Source organism: Dipteris shenzhenensis, chromosome 29 (assembly GCF_047967505.1).
Source record: "Dipteris shenzhenensis isolate YYH24624 ecotype China chromosome 29, Dip_SZ_1.0, whole genome shotgun sequence".
NCBI classification, from domain to species: Eukaryota; Viridiplantae; Streptophyta; class Polypodiopsida; order Gleicheniales; family Dipteridaceae; genus Dipteris; species Dipteris shenzhenensis.
This window is the reverse complement of record NC_141624.1, coordinates 45,535,298-45,560,061: the sequence shown is the minus strand read 5'-3', so window position 1 is coordinate 45,560,061 and position 24,764 is coordinate 45,535,298. Positions and strand designations below refer to the sequence as shown.

The 24,764-nt window shown below is 49.1% G+C and overlaps 1 protein-coding gene across 4 annotated transcripts in view; it reads left to right on the top strand.

Moving 5' to 3' along the window:
• The window catches only part of LOC147882917 (osmosensing histidine protein kinase SLN1-like), a 148,990-nt gene that overhangs the window by 64,678 nt on the left and 59,548 nt on the right, over window positions 1-24,764 (top strand). For all 4 annotated transcript variants that reach the window (XM_087400284.1, XM_087400285.1, XM_087400287.1 and 1 more), the window contains exons 5-6: window positions 13,493-13,718; window positions 24,485-24,593. In XM_087400284.1, coding sequence (XP_087256410.1) covers window positions 13,493-13,718; window positions 24,485-24,593 — 335 coding nt within the window. The remainder of the gene's footprint in view (window positions 1-13,492; window positions 13,719-24,484; window positions 24,594-24,764) is intronic.

Here is a 24,764-nt window from a genome sequence, read left to right as displayed (position 1 = left end):
TTTCCATCAGGTACCTAGGATGTCAGGTTAGGGTGGGTATCTCTCCAGTACAACAGTTTGCTCCCCTGTATGGAGAGCATCAGGAGGAAACTCATTTTTGGGAGTTTTGTCAGGCTTGACCTTGCATCTAGAGTAGTGGTTGTGAACCAAGTATTATTGGAGGAAAGGTGAGGGACTACTCGAATGGAACCAAGAATAGAACATGACAAGACTACTAATCTGTGCACCCTATATAACTCAGAGGCTAAAGTCTGAGCGTGTTTTTTTTTTTTGGTTGAAAAAACAGTGCTGATTATATTACTTCGAAAAAACAAGATACATGAGGTCAGTTTTGCAGCTGACGGGGCTGCGTTCACAAATCGGACGCAGCCCTAAATGGAAACAACAACCCTAAATGGAAACAAAAACCTCACTCTCACGGAGGGATCAGGCGGGTGTGAATAAACAGCCAGAGAGGTGGTGAATAGCGCCACTGAAGGCCCTGATAAGTATGCTCGAAGAAGAGGTCGTGCGTATCCCAATCTCGGAGGAAACGTCTCCGCTTCTCCCGGCCAACCCGGGAATCTCCCTGTATCTGGTCCCACTGGCCTCTGAGTGTGTATAATCTCACTCCAGATGTCGGCCATGACCTGGGCAGTCGAAAGAGAGGTACCATCGAGGATCTGCGCGCAGCGCGAGGTCCAAATGTGCCATCCAGCGATGCTGCTAATAATCTCCCAGACTGGTAGCCTCTCCTGAGATTTTGTGTCCGCCTCTGCCAGGTGCGGCGGGATGCCCTCAAGCGGCCCCCAAGTCCCCTGTGTGATAAGGAACATGGGGTCCTGCGGGCCTGCCTCGAACAACTGATGAAAGCCAGGTGTGGTGCTGCACCAGCAGAACGCGTCCCAGGTGATCAAACCTAGCTCCGGTGCTGCGCGAGTAAGGATTCCGAAGGTCCACCTCCACTCTTCCTGGGCGCGAGTGCAGCTCCACAGGCAGTGTTTTGGTGACTCCTCGTCCTCATGACAAATCTGACAAAGTCCATCCTGACCAATTTGCCGCAACCAGCTCCCCACTGGAAGACCCTTGTGGGCGAGTAGCCAAAGGAAGTAGGAAATCTTCCGCGGCCGCCAGCTCTCCCACAAGGCCTTCTAGAAGGCCTGCAAAAATAGCCTGGAGATACCCTGAGCATACCAACTGGGCCGCTGGGTGGGCGGGCGGCTCTGCATGCTCCCGAGAAGTCTCCTGCCCAATGTCGTGCTGTAAGCGAAGAAAGGAGTCGGCCCCTGGCCTGCCACAACCTCTGGCCATCTCCACTCACCTGGGTCCCAATCAAGCTCTGACAGGGCCCGCCCCTCCCAAAGCCAGAGTCGCCATAAGTGCAGCTGATCCTGCTCTATACTAGGATCGATCCGCCAAACCTTCCCCACGAGACCTACGACCCGAACCCTCTGCCATGAGAGAAGGGGGTCGATGAGCACACCCTCTCTCTTGAGTCGTCCGTCCCCCAAAACCGTGAAGAAGGAAACAGAGGTGTCGTCCATCCGACCTGCAACCAGTGGGATGCCACGGGGGGTGAACTGTCCAAGCCAACGGTCATCACCAGGCATGAGGATCTGAATCTTGGGTGGAACCAACCAACCGGCAGGAATCGCTCCGTCTATCTCTGTGTGTCTCGCCTGAGCTCCACGGACACCTCCAGCTGCGGATGCTAGAGCAACGGTCTCCAAGTGTTTGTAAGTGTCCCTCCAAACTCGAAGGGACCGGGCTGGCCCCCGCATCCAACCGTCCCACAGGATATGTGACCTCTGAACCAAGTATTATTGGAGGAAAGGTGAGGGACTACTCGAATGGAACCAAGAATAGAACATGACAAGACTACTAATCTGTGCACCCTATATAACTCAGAGGCTAAAGTCTGAGCGTGTTTTTTTTTTTTGGTTGAAAAAACAGTGCTGATTATATTACTTCGAAAAAACAAGATACATGAGGTCAGTTTTGCAGCTGACGGGGCTGCGTTCACAAATCGGACGCAGCCCTAAATGGAAACAACAACCCTAAATGGAAACAAAAACCTCACTCTCACGGAGGGATCAGGCGGGTGTGAATAAACAGCCAGAGAGGTGGTGAATAGCGCCACTGAAGGCCCTGATAAGTATGCTCGAAGAAGAGGCCGTGCGTATCCCAATCTCGGAGGAAACGTCTCCGCTTCTCCCGGCCAGCCCGGGAATCTCCCTGTATCTGGTCCCACTGGCCTCTGAGTGTGTATAATCTCACTCCAGATGTCGGCCATGACCTGGGCAGTCGAAAGAGAGGTACCATCGAGGATCTGCGCGCAGCGCGAGGTCCAAATGTGCCATCCAGCGATGCTGCTAATAATCTCCCAGACTGGTAGCCTCTCCTGAGATTTTGTGTCCGCCTCTGCCAGGTGCGGCGGGATGCCCTCAAGCGGCCCCCAAGTCCCCTGTGTGATAAGGAACATGGGGTCCTGCGGGCCTGCCTCGAACAACTGATGAAAGCCAGGTGTGGTGCTGCACCAGCAGAACGCGTCCCAGGTGATCAAACCTAGCTCCGGTGCTGCGCGAGTAAGGATTCCGAAGGTCCACCTCCACTCTTCCTGGGCGCGAGTGCAGCTCCACAGGCAGTGTTTTGGTGACTCCTCGTCCTCATGACAAATCTGACAAAGTCCATCCTGACCAATCTGCCGCAACCAGCTCCCCACTGGAAGACCCTTGTGGGCGAGTAGCCAAAGGAAGTAGGAAATCTTCCGCGGCTGCCAGCTCTCCCACAAGGCCTTCTAGAAGGCCTGCAAAAATAGCCTGGAGATACCCTGAGCATACCAACTGGGCCGCTGGGTGGGCGGGCGGCTCTGCATGCTCCCGAGAAGTCTCCTGCCCAATGTCGTGCTGTAAGCGAAGAAAGGAGTCGGCCCCTGGCCTGCCACAACCTCTGGCCATCTCCACTCACCTGGGTCCCAATCAAGCTCTGACAGGGCCCGCCCCTCCCAAAGCCAGAGTCGCCATAAGTGCAGCTGATCCTGCTCTATACTAGGATCGATCCGCCAAACCTTCCCCACGAGGCCTACGACCCGAACCCTCTGCCACGAGAGAAGGGGGTCGATGAGCACACCCTCTCTCTTGAGTCGTCCGTCCCCCAAAACCGTGAAGAAGGAAACAGAGGTGTCGTCCATCCGACCTGCAACCAGTGGGATGCCACGGGGGGTGAACTGTCCAAGCCAACGGTCATCACCAGGCATGAGGATCTGAATCTTGGGTGGAACCAACCAACCGGCAGGAATCGCTCCGTCTATCTCTGTGCGTCTCGCCTGAGCTCCACGGACACCTCCAGCTGCGGATGCTAGAGCAACGGTCTCCAAGTGTTTGTAAGTGTCCCTCCAAACTCGAAGGGACCGGGCTGGCCCCCGCATCCAACCGTCCCACAGGATATGTGACCTCTCCCCCAGCTGAAGGCCCAAGGTATCTCTGACCTGATCGTTCCAGATGAGCGGCTGGCGGTCGATCTCTTCCTGACTGCTAGGGAGGGGCTGGAGGAGACTGAGACGGAGTCGCCTCCAAACCATGAGAAGGCTACGAATGAGCGGGGAGCGGGAGTGAGTAAGCGGTGCAGAGGTGAAGATCCACCAGAGGGACGGTAGCCACTCTACACCTCGGCGCAGGACGCAAGAACTGATCCCCTGCTGAAGTAACATCTTCCACGTTTGCCCCCCCGAGGTCAAACCGCAGATAACTAACTTGCCCAGCAGGGCCTGACTCTGAAGCTCAGGATCAATGACCCCCAAGCCACCCTCAGCCTGCGGAAGAATGACAGTCTGCCAGGCTACCCTGGCTCTGGTATCTCTGAGACCATCCCCCCCAAACCACAGGAAATTTCGGACCATCCTCCTGAGCTGTGCCACGCTGGATCTCGAGAAGCACCAACAAGAGGCCACATACCAGGCCGTGGCCAGGAGAACCTGGTTGACTACAAGAGCACGACCTGCAAGAGAGAGCTTAGCAGTGCTCCAGAAAGCCAGCTTCCGTCGAATGGAATCTAGCACCGGGAGAAACTGCTGAGCTGGCGTGATGTCCAGGCCGACCTGAAAACCGAGATATCTAGCTATGTGCCCCCGCAGGATCCATCTGAAACCCAAAAACCTCCCCCACTGTGAGCATGCCCCAGGGTTTGTGAGAAAACCAACTGATTTGTTCCAGTTGATTTTCGCACCAGCTGCCGAGCAGAAGACCTCTAAGGCCAGCCTCACCCTCTCCAGCATCATCTCATCATCCTGAACGTACAGCGCTGTGTCATCTGCATACTCCGAGTCCAGGAGCTTCGTGTCCTCCTTGATAAGAAGGCGAACACCCCGGATCCCGGTCGACCTCGCCCGAAGGTAGTATGTCATCGCCTCGGCGAAGAAAAGAAACAGGTAAGGAGCGAGGGGGCAACCCTGACGCACTGATCTCTCCAATCGAAATCGCTCTCCCATTCTGCCGCCGATGATGACCCTGCTGGAAGCTATCCTGTATAACGCTGAGATACCCTGAATCCATCCTATTGGGAATCCCAGTCTCTCCAAAGTACCCTCCAGGAAGGACCAGTCCACTCGATCGTAGGCCTTCTCAAAGTCGAGAAGTAGGATGGCTAAGTGCGACCCGCTGTGCTGAGCCCACTCCGTCGCCTCTGAGAAGGTAAAGACATTATCCAGGATACTGAGATCCTGGACAAAGCCTGTATGAGTGTCATGAATGAGGTCAGGAAGTAGTGGCCGAACTCTGGCGCTGATCATCTTGGCAAGGATTTTGTAGGCAGTGGTGAGGAGAGTGATCGGGCGCCACTGACGGATCTCCTGTCGGTCTCCTCCCTTCGGGATGAGGCAAATCAATCCCGAAGAGAGGCTCTCTGGCATATGTCCGCTGCTGAAAATCCTCTGGAGGGCTGCTAGGAGGGGCTGGTGGATCTGATCCCACAAAGAGGTGAAGAAAGCGCGAGAGAGCCCATCCTCGCCAGGGCATTTCTACCCATCGATGGTCATCAAGGCCTCCTGCATGTCGACTTGTGAACGGTGCCATCAACGTCGTCTGCATGCTAGGCTGAACAAGGGCTGGAATGTGCCTCCACACCTCCTCGCGGGGACGTCTTGTACGGGGGGCAAGCTGCTCCTGCTGGAAAAGAGTCCTGTAGAAGTCGTAGCCAACCCCAAGACCTCTTCCGAATCAGTAATGATGTGCCCCTCAACTGTCCTGAAGAACTCTTTGCTGATCACCTGCTGCCCTCTGGCCATGCGTCCTAAAGAGCTCTTTGCTCATCCGGTCGCCCTTCCGAGCCCAGTAGGAGAGGGAGGCGTGATAAGAAAACTCTGAGCGACGCTGGAGAGTCTCCTCAAGAAGGGCTCTGGCTCGAAGGGCCTGGATCCGAAGCTCCTCCGAACCCGGAGCTGCCTGCTGGAGTCGCTGAATGGAGGCAAGGTCCCTACGAAGAGCTCTCTCTCTGTCCCACCACTCTTGGCGAACCTGAAGGGCTGCGAGCTGGCAAATCTGGCTGGACTCCTGCAAAGCCTGCGCCACCGACTCTACTAGATCCACACACTCGCCCCAATCTCTGTCCCAAAGGCTACCGATACTACTGCGCACCTCCTCCCTAGAGAAGATGGAATCAGGAATCCTGCACGAGCGGGGAGGAAGGGATTGAGCTGCCGAGTCTAGTGATAAGAGCACTGGCGCGTGGTCGGAGAGTGTCGTCCCTGGCATTATACCCACCTGACCACCTCTGCTGATGGCCCAATCACTGACATAAAATCTGTCCAGTCTCTCCAGGAGTTTGCCTCCTTTCCTGCGGAAGCCCCACGAGAAGTCCAAGCTCCCGTGCCATCGGCGGAAGGACGGGTCTCTCCGGCTGTCCCTACCTCCTGTCGCGAAGATAAAGGAGTCCCAAGCGGACTGCTCTGCCTGAGCTATACTTGTAAACTCTGGTCCTCTGCCCTGCTGGTCCTCCAAAGTCTCCAGATTGTTGAAGTCACCTCCAACAATCCATGAATCCATGTCTGGGAGAATCTCTGTGAGTGTCCTCCAGAAAGTGGCTCTGCAACGGAGGTCTGTGGGTGCATAGATGTTGAGGATTTCTATTTTGGAGCCCTCCAACTCTAGGCCAACCCAAAGTGCACGGCCTGGGATCAGCGTACCATGACCAAAAACTCCCTGGGCAAACGACTCGCAAATGGAAGTACAGACACCGCCACTCCTCCCCTGTGCACCGATCGAGGGCTCCCAATAGGTGTGAGAGCGTTCAGGGAGGATCTTCCCGCAGCTACGGGAATGAGCCACTGAAAGCTTATGCTCCTGGAGCAGGAGTATATCCAAGCGACCAATCACTGCTGGCTGAAGTTCCTGTCTCAAGATGAGCTTCCTAGGACCACGGGTGCCAGAAGAATGAAACCCGTTCACGTTCCAGGAGACAAGGTGTAAGCTCATGATGAGGACTGGTAGGCTGCGAACAACTGTCTGCTCGCGGCTGAGGTCGATGAAGAGGCTGAAATTTCGGAATGAAGGCGCTGACGCTTTTGTGAGGGTTTGGAGGGGGAGGCGGGGTCATCCTGCCTGTTCTTCAAAACTTTTAGCAAAGGCGTGAGGCCTTTGGTGCCATGGACAAACGCTTTCTCGAGCCAACTTGAGATCTCTGAGGTAGTCATCCCATAGAAGGTGCGAAGTTTCTGAGGAGTCCAGGCTCTGACATCCTGGGGAAGGGGCCACGACAGAGGGGGCCTGAGGATCACAATCAATCTGAAACGCTTGGCGGCGCAACGCCACCGCAGGCGCACGTCACCTCGGACCACTGAGTCTCGAGAAGCTGTCCACCCGACGGGCCTATCTAGGAGCAAATTTGAGCGTGCGTCTGCTCTCTGAGAGCCTCCCAGACCGAGTCGTCTGTCCAAGTCTCGGTGCCGTCGCTGAGAAAGGTGAAAGCAAAGCTGGGGCCATCCCTCGGGGCCAAGGCTGCGATCTTCCCATCCGCCCCTTTACGGAGCAGGAAGATACCGATGTCGAGGCAAGCAGGGAAGGTCCCGAGGTCGGCCACATCCAAGTAATCCCAGGGACCAGATCTGTAGAAGTCGCGAGGAAGCTCTCTCTCTTGGAGCTGAGGCCCGCTAGAGTCTGCAACTGAGGGGGTTGGGCTAGCCGACAGGGAAGACTGCTCCAGGGGTGGTGCAGACTCGGGATGCCCTGCCTGGGGTGGGGAAGGGGAAGGAGGCTGAGGGATAGGCAACTCAGACTCCACGGAAGCGACTAGCGGGGGGGGCGGAGGAGGGGGAGTGGGGGCTGCCCGCGGCTGAGGAACCACCAGTGTAGCTGACACTGCAGAAGAGCTGAGAGGGGCGGGGGAGGGGGGATGGGGCTGGAGCTGGAGCTGGGACTGGGGCTGAAGAGGAAGAGGAGGGGGCTGAAGAGGAAGAGGCGGGGGCTGATGCTGCGGGTCGGGAAGAGGGGGCTGCGGCTGGGGTAGGGGCAGGGGCTGAGTGGAAGGGAGCTGGGGATCGGAAGAGAGGGGGACCTGAGGCTGCGGAGGGCGGGCTACAGACGAAGAAGAAGCTCTCCCAGGACCCTGGGGCGGCTGTCTGTCAGGTCTCTGAGGCACTGCTGCAGGTTGGGTAATCTCTGCCTCCTTGCCTTTGTCAGAAGTCTTCTTATTCTTTCCTCTTTCCTTCTGACCTCGGTCCAGCCGCCAGCCACCTCTGGATTGGACTCCGGCTGCCTCTGCTCTTCCTGACGTGGCTGCTCGGAGGGAGGGGGAGGGGGCTGAGGGGGGGGCGGGGGGGGCCGAGAGGAGCTAGAGAAGCGTGGATAAGCAGCAGCCAGGTGCCCAAAGCCGTGACACCTCAGGCACTGGCCTGGCTGTCCTGTGACTTCCATGCTCTGAGTAATGCTGCCAGCATCTGTCACGATCTCAATCACTGCAGGGAGGGACGCAGGGTCTGCCACAGCCACACGGACTCTGGGAGCTCCTGCCGTAGTAACCGCGTCGACGAAAGTGTCATGCATCACCCAACCAAAGTGGGAACCCAGGTCCCTGACTATCGGCCGAAACTCAGCAGCAAGGCTTGGAAAAACTAGCGTCACTGGGTGGCGAGGTATGCAGAAACGAGCATCAAAGTTCGCTGCGCTGAATCCTCGGTACCAAGGGACTATCATGATGATCTTTCCATCCACAGATGTGGGGGAACCAGCAATCAGGTTGCTCGTAGCTTTCGCAGTGGAGAGTTTAAGCCAGAAGATGCCCCTTCCCATAAGGGCCACCTCCTCGATGTGGTGGTCCTCTAGCATAAGAGTGGACTGGAGCCAGTCCTTGATGGCTGGTCTAGAGGGAGAGTGTCCAATGACTCTGCCATAGACGGAAGTGAGGGCAAAGTCATTGGCAACCTGTTGTACCCGAGACGACTGTTGCTCTGTCAAGATCACGCGGTAGGCATCTGGAGAGGGAGGGTCCGGCTGGGCCTCCGGTTCCGGGCAGGGAGCCGCCATACCGCCAAGACAAACTGCGAGACCTCCGATGAAGAAGAGGCTGCCACCAAAAAGGGGGGGAGATAGGCGAGGGATGGAGTCTGGGTGTGACGGAGGAGGATAAGGTGAGGCAAAGCGAGGCGGGGCGGAGGAAGAGGAGGCGAAGGCGGGGGCGGAGGGCGGAGGGGGGCGAAGGGCGGAGGCAAGAGCGGAGGGCGGAGGTCGAAGGCGAGGGAGAGGGGCGGCGGCGGAGGCAAGGGCAGAGGGGCGAGGGACGAGGGCAAGGGCAGAGGGGCGGAGGGGCGAGGGCGGAGGGCGAGGGGCGGGGGCGGAGGGCTGAGGGCGGGGTGTGGTGGCGAGGGTTGAGGGTCGAGGGGTGAGGCGAGGGCGTGGTGGCGGGGCGAGGCGAGGGGTGTGAGGGGAGGGCGAGGGGGGTAAGCGAGGGCGAGGGGGGGCGAGGGCGAGGGAGTGAGGCGGAGGAGGGTAGGGAGGTAGAGGCTACAGAAGGAGGGAGGAGGGCTCGCAGGAGTAGCCTGAAATTTGATACAACCTAGCTGAAAGGGTGGAGCTACTAATTGAGCATCCATTAAAGTCTGAGCGTGTTCAGAGGTTCATTCAAGCACTTTCATGGCTTGAGACTCAACACGCTTAGAGGCTCATGTCTTAGCATGGCTACATGACCAGCTCATAGGGAATACACCAACATCCTGGAGACCCCATCAAAGCCAATACATAGCTCCCACAGTACATCCCCCTTGTGGCCCCAGGGGCTAATTCGGGACATGGAGCCACACACCATAGATATGAAAAGCAATACATCATTTTAGGAGGACTATCCAAGGCAGAGAACATTTATTGACCCAACACACATCATTATTTCATCATTTTTGGGAAACAACCCAGAGCTGTGTATCCAAATACATCAATCTCAAAAAATATACTCATCATCCCCGTCTACCTCTAGAGGGAGAGATAGATCGCGGATTTTAGCGGTAAGTGATTGTTCCAAAGTGTCGTCCTCTTCGTCCTCATTGGTAGCATCCTGCACCAAGTGGGCACGCTTCTTTGAGTGTTGCTTTGCCAGCTTTTGAAAGCAATGATCTTCCAAATGGCCAAGCTTTTTGCAGCAAGTACATTTGAAGGTTTTGAACTTGCTTTTGCCTTTCGAAAAAAGTGCCTAGTCTTCGTTGAGTCTTTTTATTCCAATTGTGTTCTTGTTACGGCGATTCTTCTCAAGGAGAAGAGCTACCTTGTCATCAAAGGTGGTCGTTGCAAGGCGAAGATCTTCAAGGGTGTTCTCAAAACGAGAGACCTCGTCCATACCTTTCATGAGAACCGCCATTTTGTCCACATCATCTGGTGGACATTTTAAATTGGATAGTTGTTACACAAGCGATCGCAACTTAGCTAAATGATCATGGAACTCATCATTATCCTCCATTGCAATTTGTGAAATTGTAATTTCAAAAACACTTTAGAGTTTGTAATTTTGTTACCAAAAAGGCTCTCTAGGTGCTCCCAAATCTCCTCATGCAAATTTCACCTTGTGAAGTTTTCGTCCAAGTTGCGGCCTGTTGGTATTGCGATAATTCTTTCTATCTTAAATGATGCGTTGCCTTATCAGCTAGATTTAGATTTAGATGCTCGTTTGGGAGAGACTAAAATGAAATCGTTTAGACTTCACAAGCTTGAATGAAGAGATTTGGACTACTTTTTGATTAGCCTTCTCCTTTAGTACTAGCCTTCATCATGGCTGAGTTTGCCCTTCACCTCCGGAGTGCCGACAGAAACTCAGTATGAAGACTTTGTATAAATGGATGCTCAAGTATGTGTGGGTGTGTGGATTTGTATGTGTGAGAGCATACTTTTATACTATGTTCTACATCCACTGTTGGGCGCTGATGACGTCAGTGGGGATGTCATAGTAGCTAGTCCCTGCTATGCGTGATGGAGTTTATGGTTTTCAATCTTATGAGTGACTATCGTGAGATTGAAACTGCACTATGTTGTGTTTTTAGAGGATGAGTTTGGGAATGTTCTTGGATTCATCTAGGTATACGCTTCTGTCGTATTAGCAGACAAGCAAATTTCACCTTGTGAAGTTTTCGTCCAAGTTGCGGCCTGTTGGTGTTGTGATAATTCTTTCTATCTTAAATGGTGCGTTGCCCTATCAGCTAGATTTAGATTTAGATGCTCGTTTGGGAGAGACTAAAATGAAATTGTTTAGACTTCACAAGCAGTTGTAGCTTGAATGAAGAGATTTGGACTACTTTTTGATTAACCTTCTCCTTTAGTGCTAGCCTTCGTCATGGTTGAGTTTGCTCTTCACCTCCGGAGTGCCGACAGAAACTCAGTATGAAGACTTTGTATAAATGGATGCTCAAGTATGTGTGGGTGTGTGGATTTGTATGTGTGAGAGCATACTTTTATACTATGTTCTACAGCCACTAGTGGGGATGTCATAGTAGCTAGTCTCTGCTATGCGTGATGGAGTTTATGGTTTTCAATCTTATGAGTGACTATCGTGAGATTGAAACTGCACTATGTTGTGTTTTTAGAGGATGAGTTTGGGATGTTCTTGGATTCATCTAGGTATACACTGCATTCGTTTCGCTCCCAACTATGCGTTGTTGAAGCCCTTCGTTCAAGGGGTTCAACAGTGGTGGTTGTGGATAGATTATGGATCTTGCCGTAGGACAAGTTTCAAGTCCATAAGCCAAAAAGTAGCTCTCCAAGCATAATCATCTCATGATAATCAATAAGTAGCCTACTCCAATGGATCTTGAGAAGATCTAGGCTGGAAGCTGCCCACCCTTGCAAGAGCTTTGTTCTAAACACTTCATCACTAAAGAACCATACATCTGAGCTAATTCAACTATCCATCACTTGATCAATCACCGTCATGCTACTTTTAATCATAATCACAGATCTAACCTGAAAGCTTCAAAACTGAAGTACAAAAAGTGGTGCTAAAATTGTTTTAGCAAGAGAAGCTTAGAAAAATGTAGATGATTAGGCTTCTGCAACATGTTAGTTTGGTATATTTGTGAACAGTTATGGACTTTAAAATTTGGAGGAGAGGGATTTGTATCAAGGAGTTTTTAAAGGGGGTGAATTGAGGGGGAATGTGGCTGTGCCACATGTCATGAGGAGAAGAAGAGAGAAGGAAAGAGGAGAGTGAAGGAAACGGAGAAACTATCTCGCCACTCCTCATCTCGCTGACAGCCAAGGATTATCATAACTCACTATGTTCTTGCTTCTTGCAAGTTGTGTCATCAACGTTAAGGAGAAGGTTCCCCCTCCCTTTATAACATAGCCTGAACCTGGAGGAAACAAGGACCAATGAAGGGCTCTCCCACCATTACTATCTATTTGCATTGTCACCTACTGCCCTCTCCGAACATACTTCTCCTGAACTTCAATCTCTGTCCAACTCTGAACACTAGCTCCCAGAAATAAGTCATCTCTGCTTCCATGTGCAATGCCCATGAATGGAGGGCCACCCTATCCCACCTTAATAATTGTGCCTCAGCAAACACCCTTGGGTCGCTATAGCTTTGACCACCCAGCCAGTCAGTTGAGTAGCCCCCATTCTAAGTCCAGCTGATCGGGTATTGCCATGTAGTGCTATCGTCATTCATTGCCACATAGAGATATAACGAAGGAGGGAAGAAAGTAAATATTCACAGAAAAAGAGAGGGAGTTCATGGGCAAGAGGAGGAAAGAGTGATGGGGAAAAATTGGCGAGCTTGGAAAGTGAAGGAAACGGGTGTGAGAGAGCATGCTATGAAGGGATATTGATGGTTGCCAGTGCTTGATGATGGGTTTTACGCCGCCACAGCGTCGTACATTATTGGAGCGTTCCTGTGGACTTAACTCCTCCCCCAGCATCCAGAGGATCACCACAATGATGCCACAGCACAGCTTCCTTGCTCCTCATAAATTCATACACTTTGCACTATGCACTAGTATTTTTATGTTTATGTTGCGCTTGTCTTGGGTGTAGATGCCCACATAGAGGTTCCACCCATTCAGCTTATTGTATCTGGTATTTTCAGTCTCACAGACCCTTTGGTCTTTCAAAGATTTTTAGTAAAGTTTCTTTCTTTCTTCTACTCTAGCACATAGGTTTCTGAAGAGGAGCGGTGCTCCTGCCGTCCCAGCCCCTTTACATCAGCGGACGAGGCTTGCTCCTGCGCATCTTCCTAAGGGAGGGAGGGGTTCTGCTTCTGCCCACCCAGCTGCAGCATCTCCAAACAAGCTAGCCACCATTGCTAGGCTTCAAGAGGGAAGGGGAGAGAGCATGAGGAAGAGAGGGGAGAAGAGAGAGGATAAAGAAGGACAATTACCGAGAGAGGAGGATAAGGTGGGAATAGAAGGCTGTGGTGGTTAGGAAAAGGAAGAGGATGAGGACGACCAGTACAAGGTAGAGGGAAAACGAAGAGGATAAGGGGATCTGCGAAGACGGAGTAACAACTCAACCCCTTAGTAGCAGGATCACCAAGCTGTCCTAGGCCCGAGGTAAGGCAAGTTAAAAAGAATGAAACCATCAAAGAAGGAAAACAAAAATCAGTAGAAGACTCTAACGAGTTCCCATGTTTATTCCAAAAGGAAGGTCCTCCTTAAATACAATCCATGGCCACTCCCTCCATGCCCTCACCATACCACCCATCATATGTGGGGTATTTCCTCTCTATCCCACATGGTACTATCCTTTTTACATCTGTATGCTTTTAAATCTCCACGAAGGCCTCTGAATTGAGTATAACAGTTTTGAAGAGAAAATGAGACTTTTACACCTGTATGGTAGACCATATTTTACTGATGTACGGGCACTAAAGGGGGTTTCCAACTAAGGTATTGAAATTCTGTAAGAAATATTGCAGTCTGTCAAATGTGATTTCTGAGGTTGTTTCAAATACCATGAGTTGACTATTGGATGTAATGAGCAGGACCTAGTTGGACATTTATATTTCGACTTTATAAAACTAAAGATGCTGTGATGTATGAATTGTGTGCAGAACTCCAATTCATGGAATTCTTGGGATGGCATCGCTGGCCTTGGACACAGATCTTACAGATGAACAACGAGAGCACCTGGAAACAGTTTCACAATCAGCTGATTGCCTCCTACATATTGTTAATGCAATTCTTGACCTGGCAAAGATTGAAGCAGGGCGATTGGAGCTTGAGCATGTTCCTTTCAATCTTGTAGACACAATAGGTTCAACTATGAAAATGCTCGACGTAGGTTCAGAGCTCTTTCCTGTCTCTTTAATTCTATACACATGTTTGGTTCCTATCATTGAGTCGTGAAGTCAATGCCATAGAAATAAGTGGCTTCTCTGTCGAGTTAATTTGCTTATTAGATGATACATCTGTTCATGTAATAACCACCTTGCTACTTTCTAACTTACAGTACATGTGTCTGTTTATTTGCATATTGAAGCTTCACTACCTTTTCTGGTTGTTGTTAGGCTTTTATCAGTATACAATCGTGATAGTCCTTGTTTGAAAAAGGAAGATCATACAAAACAGCTCTAAGTTAGTATGAAACTGCTCAGGAACATACTGATTTAATCTTGCTTATTGGCCTTATTGTCGCATAATGCCAAGCTATTCACTGTGAAAATGTGACCATTAATGCTAATCAGAAGCCCACAGATTGTTCATTCCTTATGTCAGTCTCACATCAATAATACATAACCACACTTATTTACAGTATTAGTCTACAGAATATGAAATGCCTAGGGAGCAAGACGGATGGGTGGCTTGAACCATCTCTTTCCTTCCAAAGGGATTCTCAGTCTATACACAGAATATGTGGATGGGTACCTACGGTCTCTGTGCTCTTTTGTGTAGCTAGGATTCCATCAATTTCGGCAAGCAATCTCTAATGAGAGTAGGGGCTGTAATCAATCCACAATTTTGTTTGAAAATAGTTTATGATTCTCCATTCCCTATCTAAAAGGTTTATACATCCATGCTCAAACAGAGGAGCTTGTTAAGCTAAATTTACTGACCTGAAAAGCCACTTCTAGCAGAAGCAACGAGGGGGTAGCTCAAGCAGTCAAGGGAATTGTGCTGTGTTTCGTCTTCAAGTGCTCTCACTCTCGCATGGTTTGTGACCATTTAAATTGCATTTCTGGGCAGCAATTGACTGAAGTATGAGAGCCTTAGGGAGCTGGAGAGGAAGATCATCTAATAACTCTGAAATAAGGATTAGAAAAAGTAGTAGTTCTGCAACCCTTTGTTAGAGTTGGGCATTTTACTTCTTATTATAATGGATTAACCTGTAATATCATGTGGCATTCTAACACACATACAAGTTAGTACATACTACATGCATACTACAGACAAATATTGACATGATGTTGCAATAAGTGGCTGATGTTGTAGAAGATGCTCTGTGGGGCAGCATTATCCCTCCAGTGGAAAGTGGACGAAAGTGGAGCATAAAAGGAAACCTTCTAAAAAGACTCTGAAGAACCGTTGTAGATAGCACAGAAGAGCCAAAAGGTGTGAAACAAACTTGCCGGTGGATCAAAGTGAAGTCTTGTATCATACTGTTTGAGGGGGGCTCCTACCATTTCTGGAAGTGTTATCGGAGGCCTAGGGCCACTGGTACGAGGAGCAAGTAGGATGTGCCAATGGTGTCATCGATGGTGCGTGGTGTGCGTACTAGACGATGGTGTCAACGATGGAACACACAGGGACGATGGTGTCACCAACCTACAAGCGATACGAGTGCAAGAGTGATGCGAGTGAAGTGAAAGACTAGAGCAGAACGAAAGCTCAAGAGCCAACTGTTGACACGAACGGAACAGAACTCAAGCCACATGACACAGGGTCAACTATACTAGGTAAAGGGAGATAAGGCAAGGGGACGCAACAAGGAGAGTAGCGAGCAGAGATGGGAAGAATCATAGTTCATTAGGAGGAATGAATCGTATACCAATGAGAGGTACACCGGATGACTGGTACACCAAAGAGGAGATACAACAGTAGACGAGCTCTTGACTCCAACCTCTCTCAATCCACTCACACTCTATGCTCCAATCAAGATGCACCATGTTGGAATTGTTAGGAAATGGAGTCAAGTTGAGTCGGTGTTGGTTTGTTCTAGTGAGTCCTAGTGTGAGTTTTATAGTACTAGGTGTTTAGGAGTGCCACGTGTCATATTGGGAATTATCCCATATACATTTGGTACTTAGTGTGTATGTGCCTATCCTATAAAGGCATTGTACTTTCACTTGTCAAATTAATCAAACCTCAATTCTCTTTGGTTATTTAAGTTGGAGATGATAATCCATTTGTATTCTAAGCATGTTGTATTTTGGGTACTCTACCCCGGGGATGTTTCCCAAAAATGAATGCAAGAAATCACGTGTGTTGAGTTAATAAAGGTTCTCAGCCTTGGATAGTCCTCCTAAAATGATGTATGGATTTTCTATGGTGTGTGGCTCCATGTCTCTCATTAGTCCCTGGAGCCAGGAGGGGGATGTATTGTGGGAGTATCATGTATTGGCTTTGATAGGTCTATTTATCAGGCCTGGCATGTGAGTTCCGGGATGTTGGTGCATTGGTCTCGTAGAACTCTGAGTTGGTTATGCATCCATGCATGATAAGCCTCTGAGCCATGCTAGGTGAGCCTCTGAGTCTATATCATGCTCACTAGCCTTTGAGCCATGCTCACTTGTCTCTGAGTTAGCATGGGAGCCATGTCTAGTTCTAGACCATCATTGCACAGTATGATGACCGTCAATTGTCATAGTTTGTTCTTGGTTCCATTCTAGTAGTCACTCACCTTTCCTCCATGGGGGGATGTTGGGAAATTGAGTCAAGATGAGTTAGTTTTGGTTTTTGTCTAGGAGTGGCACATGTCACATTGCAAGTTATCCCATATACATTTGGTACTTTGTGTGTGTGTGCTATCCTATAAAGGCATTGTACTTTCACTTGTCAAATCAATCAAGCCTCAAGTCTCTTTGGTTATGTAAGTACTTTCCTTTGGTTGTTCATTTCTTTCTGGCATTTCATTTCCATTTCCATTTCCATTATGTTTGTTATCGAGTCTAGTCTTTCATGTCTTCGCCTAGACTGCCTTGTCTCCCATCTAGTTCTAATAGGAATGCCTACCAATCCTCCCTCCTTTTTCCTCTTCACCTTCCCCTCGTCGGCTCCTCTTAGCTGGAAATCCCCTTTCCTCCTTCCTATCGGTTGTTTTCCTGTCTCCTTAGCCGCTCGTCGCTTCATCCCTTGATGGCTTACGCAACTGCCCAACCTCCTCGCAATGGGTGAGGTTAGTACTCCGTGTGCACTCCTGTGTACTCCATGTGCACTTGACAATAGTTGGTGGTGAGCTCAATTGGTTATGCAACTTCCCATGCGCACCACCCGTGCTCCCTTAAATGGTACAGTCGAGTGTGCCAGTACGTCATTGTTAGAACATGAAGTCAAGTTGAGTGTGTTTTAGTGCGTTCTACTAGGAGTTTTAGTAGAGTCTTATGTGTGAGTGCCACGTGTCATATTGGGAGATATCTCGTATACACTTTGGTATTCTAGTGTGTGTCTATCCTATAAATGATTGTACTTGTGTGTCACATCAACACACATCAAGGAGTCTACATCAAGCTTATCTATGTGAGTCTTTCCATTTTGGTCTATTGCTCATTTCCATTTCCTTTCACTGTCATTATGCTTCCATTTCAGTATTATCTTCCCTCTCCCTAGCCTACCCTCTTTCTCTCTCTCCCTCTCCATTTCTACCATGTTCCTTCATGTGGTATTAGAGCCATCCTTCTTCCTTTTCTTTCTTCCACCATCCTTCCTTCTCCTAGTCATTTCCCTCTTGCTCCTTTCTCTTCCAAGGGATTGAGGTGAGGGAGGCCAAGAAAATTAGCTACTCTTGCTCTTTCCTCTTGGAAGCAGCCTCTTTTTCCTTCCACCCATAGCCTCTCCATGAGCTGCTGATCTACGACGACATTGGAGCTGATTCATGGAGGTGATTCATGGAGCTGCTGTGTGTTTTGTTGCGGATTTCTGCTGCGACCATCAGCCTCAAGTTTGCTGCGGATTTGCCGTGTCATTAGCCTTGGATTGGTGCCATCAGCCTCGGAAATGCTGCTCGGAAATGCTGCCATCTGCTGCTGCTCTTTCTGGCCCAACTCCAGCTGCTAATTCTGCCATCTACTGCTGCTATTTCCGCCTCATTGTCAGCTCCTAATTTTGCCTCAATTCCAATGCCTTCTCTTGGCCGTTTTCTGCCCCGACTACGAGCTGAGTTGCTGTCACAGCCCATACTATTTTAGTCGAGCTCGCACTTCAGCAGACATGGAGTGTTCCAAAGCAGGAATTGTCATTGTTGCAACATTTGGAGCACACATGGAGTGTTCCAAAGCACGAATTGTCATTGAAAAGTTTTCTCGTAAGCACCTTTTCTCCATCATACGAGTTAAGAGTGGAGAACTTTCCAACTTGGCAAACCAAGTTGAGGCTTTTGCTTATGAAGGAAGGTGTGTGGAAGGTGGCTAGTAGCAAAGGCAAGAAATTTGAATCTAATGAAAAGAAAATTCTAACGTGGAAAACTCTCAATGACAAAGCTCATTCTATCATTGGTTTGGGTTTGTCTGATGACGTTATTCATCACTTGGATTTTGATGACATTACTCATGAATTGTGGGACAAGCTAGAGTGCTTACTCCGCAACAAAATTATCAATTCCGAAGTATTTCTCAGACATAAATTCTTTTAAGCTCCATATGAAGCATTAAGATTCTCTTAATGCTTATTTGAATCATATGGAATCTCTCATCACCCGACTTGCTGCTTTGAAGTTCCCTGTTGGGGAAGATGATCAAGTGGCTGCCCTCCTTTCTAGCATTGAGGATATTCCTCAGTATCGTGATATCATACCAGCGCTTTGTGTAGCACGGGATATGTCCTTTGATGAAATGGTTGCAAGGCTTCTCGATCATGAACAAAGGCACAAAGATGTCCATGAGGAGCATGCATTATATTCTAAGGGTAAGAAGCCATTCAAACCTTCCAAATGTACGCATTGTAAGAAAAGCTTGGCCATACAGAGGACCGTTGTTTCCAGAAGGTTGCCAAACAACAATCCAAGCAGGATGCTAACTTGGCAGCAACTGCCAGTAGTGAAGAAGAAAAAGATGACACTTCGACACCAACTTTATCAGGCCTGACCCAATTCCAGGATGGTGGTGTATTCCTAGACCTATGAGCTGGTCATGTAGCCATGCTAAGACATGAGCCTCTGAGTTATGTTGAATCTCAAGCCATGAGAGTGGTTGGATCAACCTCTGAACATGCTCATGACTTTAGCCTCTGAGTTACATGGGGTGCACAGATCAGTAGTCCTTCATTGTCATGTTCTGTTCTTGGTTCCATTCCAGTAGTCCCTTACCTTTCTTTCATGGGAGGGTGTTAGAACATAAAGTCAAGTTGAGTGTGTTTTAGTGTGTTCTACTAGGAGTTTTAGTAGAGTCTTATATGTGAGTGCCACATGTCATATTGGGAGATATATACACTTTGGTATTCTAGTGTGTGTCTATTCTATATATGATTGTACTTGTGTGTCACATCAACACATCGAGGAGTGTACATCAAGTTTATCAATGTGAGTCTTTCCATTTTGGTCTATTGCTCATTTTCATTTCCTTTCACTTTCACTATGTTTCCATTTGAGTATTATCTTCTCTCTCCCTGGCCTACCCTCTCTCTCTCTCTCTCTCTCTCTCTCTCTCTCTCTCCACCATGTTTCTTCATTCACTCTGATCAAGGGCGGATCAGCTTTGACCAAGGTTGGTCCAAGCTCGACATGCCCATGCATGTACTCCTCCAATCGTGTACTGCTTCGGTCATGTCCTAGTCATATACCACTCTAGTCTTGTACTGAATGACCAAAGTTTGATCACATGTCACTAAAGTGTGACCAAGGTCTATCTATCTTCACATGTCACTCCACTGACCAAGATGTGAACAAAGTGTGAACAAGGTCTAACCATCTTGGCATGTTGCTCCAGTGACCAAGATGTAAACAAGGTGTGACCCATGTCTGATCACCCTTGACATCCACTTGAGTGACCAAGATGTGAACAAGGTGTGACCTAGGTATGACCATGGTGGTGTGAATAAGGTGTGACCATGGTATGACCCCTCGTGACCGAAGTCTGACGAGAAAAAATATAACAGTTTTCCCGCAACTATCATTCACCATCCCGGTGAATGACCGAGGTTTGGTGCTATAACATTACAAGTACGAATTGTTCAAATAAAAAATGGCTTTTAGTCTTACATTCCAAAACTGAAATAAAAATGGCTCTTGGCCTTACATCTCCAAAATTGAAACTGAGCTGGCTTGTGGCCTTACATCTCCGAAAGCGAAACAAAATGGATCATGGCCTTTCATCTCCAAAACTGAAACAAAATTGGCTCATGGCCGCACATCTCGAAAATTGAAACAAAAATGGCTCATAGGCTTACATGTCTAGAGAAACCCATAATCTACATGCCACACGCCATGGTCTATGTACAATGAAGTATAATTAAATAAAATACATCAAAACTGCTAGATCCAGAATGCACGGAGCTGAAAAGAAAGACATGCAAAAGTGGGAGATCTGGGAGCCACTGCTTGATGAAAGTCATAGAGGAGGCGGGGGTAGTGGATGTGTGGAGGTCTCAGTGTTGGTCTTCTCCTCCACCTCGATCGTGTCTATAAGGTTGCACAACGATAGTAGCCAGACCTGTAATGATAATTCTTGAATCTAAGAGCAGAAATTTCAACCTGTAGCCCATGAATATCCCCTTGCAAGCTTCAATGTGAAATCTGGAGAGTGTCTTTCTCCTCTAGAAGCTGCTTCTGATTTTGTTCCATGGTAGATAGGTGACTCTTCAACTCCACCACGTGCTAGTCAGCTTTGGTTTTGTTTCCATCATGGAGTTGTAGCTGTCCCGTAGAGCTGCGAGGTCCCTCTGTATCTCAGCTTGGTGGGCTGAGTGACGGTCCTCCATAACCTGTTCCTTGGCGAAGGCGCTGCTTAAGTTTATCTTGCTAAGCTTTTCATTGAGGTTATTTGGCCTCTAAGATTGTATCCTAGTGAACTTCCTTTGCTTGTTAGGTTGCATCCCAGTCCCTACGTTGATCTGCAATAAGTTTTTCATTTTCCAACTGGAGATGCTATTTCTGGGACAATAACTTGCAAATGTGGACTGTAGTATTGAGCAAGGCAGTACCCATCTGAATGAAGCTGATGTCCATAATGCGTTGCGCCATGTGAAACGATCTTTTGGCCCATGCATACCTATCTCGAAATGTCATGCGGTCAGTCATGTTAAGGATCTCAGCATATTCTCAAAGGCTGTCCACATACCTTCATCCTCCTTGGTCTCCAAAGCTGCCACTGTAGCGAGTGTGTCTATGTCGAGGTAACAACATGAAGGTTACTACTGCAGGGGAGGTAAGGACTGATGTCATCCCTTGAGTAAGACCTGAGGAGGAATGAGGAGTGACTTGGAAAATATCATCGTTGAAACGTGTCTCTGCTTGAATAGAAAGGGATGGTAAGGTACCAGAGGCTGGCCCAAGAGGAGGTGGCCCAGAGAGATGTCCTGGAGATGGCGGGGTAGAGGGAGAAGCAATAGAGACAGAAGATGTCGGGGCTGAAGTGACTGTCAATGATGCCTGTGGGAAAGAGGTTGATGTGGTGGGCGGAACAACAATAGACGAGGGTATACCAAGAGGGAAAGAAGAAGTATGGGAGGGAGGTGCTACAAGACGAGGTGCTACAGCCCGCCACTAATGCAACATATAGATGAGATGAGGTCCACAAGTAAAGGTGTGTGAGCCTTTGCGTGTGCGATTCCATACAGTGGCCCGGAACATGGAATAGAAGAGTGAGGCAAAATCATATGGATTGATGGTGAAGAGGGAATTCAAAGCAAGACGGATACCCTTGGTGACCTTCTTACAATCAAAACCCCTCCGATTTGATTGCATTGGGAGAGGAATGAAAGAAGTTGTGGTGAATCATCGGAAGGAGGTTGAATAGAAAGAGCCAGGAGTCCCATATAGTGAGATACCAGTGGAGTTAGAAGCTGCCTCGAGTCCAGGAACTCAAAAGTGTCCGTAGTGTAATCATATGATTTAATAAAGTCGGTGCAGGGCTTGATGTCTACTGGGGGGAATATGATCGTGTCGAACCCAGTCAAACAGAGGGTCTTGATCTCCTGAGATGATAACATTGAAGAGAGTTTGAGATTCGGATCCAGCAGAGGTTTGAACATTACCCGGATGTTGGAGGAAGAAGAGGGGATTTTAGAAGGGCTCTGAGCTTCTGTTGTGCGACTGGACCCCTCTATGTGCGGTCTGTGAGCAGAGGAGCTCTGAGAGTGCGGGGAGACCTCCCGCTGTCTAGATCATGGCAGCTCGCCATCTGAGATAACAATAAAATCCGTGCCAAGATGTATGCTCCACCTTGTGTCCTGTGAGTTCGTGGGTTGCTGAGGGCAAAGTGGCCAGTGCTGTAGACGCAGTTGTTGGCATTATAACCGGTGTCTGCACGATAGAGGCCGCCTGTGACTTCATGGTGGTTTAGAAGGCGGTGAAAAGCTTATCCTTAGGGAAACGGACTCATATCTGCGCTTCTTCTCGATCATGAAGAGATGAGTTTAGAAGGGATACAACCGCCAAAAAAAGCAATGGAAAGTGTTGTTATGTAGTAAGGAGGAGGTGCCGGAGGTGGCTGAAAGTCAGGGGGGTGTCCGAAAGGTAAGACAAGGCAAGAGGGGGCTACCACGGGTAAGGAAAAGCAGGAGGGGGTGAGTCGAACAAAGTGGGGGACTACCGAGAGCTGAGAGAGATGATTTGTTGGAAGAAGAGGCTGCCAGAAGGGAGTTGAAGCAAGTAGGGGACTGCCGAGAGCTGAGAGAGGTGATTCGTTGGAAGAAGAAGCTGCCAGAAGGTGAGTCAAACCAAGAGATGGATGGCAGGGGAGCAAGAGGGGCGCAAGAGATGGTTTGTTGAAGGAGAAGGCTGCCATGGGTTAGGAAAAGCACGAGGGGGTGAGTCAATGCAAGAGGGGGGCTTGCCGGAGCTCATAGAGGTAATTCGTTGGAAGAAGAGGCTGCGAAAAGGGATGCGAACCAAGAGAGGGGTGGCTAGGGAGCAAGAGGGGTGCAAGAGAGCTGCAAGGAGGGTTCGTTGACAGAGAAGGCTGCCAGAGGATGAGGCGAATTAGAGAGAAGGAGCAAGGGGCTGCCAAGCGATTAGGTCTAGAACTAGACATGGCTCCCATGCTAACTCAGAGGCTAGTGAGCATGGTATAGACTCAGAGGCTCAACTAGCATGGTTCAGAGGCTCATCATGCATAGATTTATGACCAACTCAAGAGGTCTAGGAGACCAATGCACCAACATCGTGGAACTCACATGCCAAGCCTCATAAATAGACCCATCAAAGCCAATACATGGCTCCCACAATACATCCCCCTCTTGGCTCCAGGGACTAATGAGGGACATGGAGCCACACACAAGAAAATAAACAAATGAATATATCGGAGGACTATCCAAGGCAGAGGACCTTTATTGATGCAACACATATCATTTATTTCATTCATTTTTGGGAAACAACCCAGGACAAAGTACCCAAATATTACTAACCATTATCTATCACTTTAGAGAGTGATAGATCATGCAATAGAAGAGATAAAGCTCGTCAGTCAGGTCTAGTAGATGTGACATCAAGATTCTCAAGCTTGGCTTTGATCTCCATGGCTGAAGCATTTAGGTCAAGATGATGAAGCAATAAGGGCTAATGCTTTCTCTCGTGTTGGTGCAGCCCAGCTTAGTACCTCATGTGCAAATGGAGCAGCAAGAAGGAATGAAACTGAGGGCCGGAACTGAAGGCAAAAGAGGCGGAATTAGTGGCAGGTTTGGGCGCGCATCTCGAGGGCAGAAGCGGGCTTGTATGGAAAGGTTGTACGGGCAGATAATGTGGGCAGTTGGACAGTCCGTACAGGCAGCTACGGTGTAGTACGCGATGGCAGGAGCAGCAGCAGTCCCGAGTGCAGGTGCGGGCCTTCACGGCCTGTTGTACGGCACAGGTGCAGTGCGTAACAGTCCGTACAGCCTGTACAGACTGTACGGCTGGCTGTACGGGCTAATGGGCAGCTGATGGCAAGGCTAATGGGGCGGCTGATGGCGAGACATAGGTCCAGGCTGAGGGGTAGCTGATGGTGAGGCATTCCGAGGCAATGAGCAGCAACAAATGGCCCATTTACCTTGAGCTTTCTTCACTTTAGCTAATTCCGTGGCTTTCATCTTGAGTTGAATCGGGGTGAGCTCCTCTGAGATCCACACCTTGGTACCTCTTAATTTGTTGGCTTGCTTAAGAAGTTTGCTTCTTGCTATCTTGTCCTTCAGAATTAATTTGGCTTGTGTCCGTTGTTGGAGGACACAAACCATATCTTCCGAGTCCCATTCAATATGGGGGATTGCTTTTGTGCCATGCTCAAGCTTTTTTGCTATGCTCCCATCCTGCCAGCCCTCAGGTAATCCTCCTATTCGTAGTACCTTGGTATTATTAGCCCTTCTTTCCTGCTCTTGTACTTCTTCATATGCATCACATGTATTGATTTTATTGTCCATCTTTGCTGTAATTTCCTGTTTAACTGATTTGACCCGAGTGGTAACTAAGCCCTGGACTTTGGTTACCAGTTTTGGTTTGATTGCTGCTTCACTTTGTATCTGTAAAACTTCTTGTATGATTTCCTGTTTTCCTTTGTATGAGAGAGAGAGAGAGAGAGAGAGAGAGAGAGAGAGAGAAATATTAACGTCCACGGGAGACCTCACGGGCCTATGGGACAAAGTGCACAGAAAAGTGAATCATATAAGCCTTAGTGGGCTGAAGCAAAGGGTACGCTAGGGGAGAGAGAGAGAGAGAGAGAGAGAGAGAGAGAGAGAGAGAGAGATTTAAATGCCGAAATGGGCAGGTAAGAGCCAAAGAAAAACGGCTTGACTTGTCATGGGAGGTGTTTGAAGATGTACCAGTGCACTTGCTTGGTGATGCAGGACGGCTGCAACAATGTATTCTTAATCTTGGTACATATCTATATGCTTTCACCACATTTAATTCTGTAGTTCATTATATTGTATACAAGGAATGAGAAAAAGAAAGAAAGAAAGAAAGAAAGTCTATTAACGTCCACCGGAGACCAAGAGGTCAATGGGACCAACATGAAAGCCATCTAGTACATCAGCTTAGGGAGGACG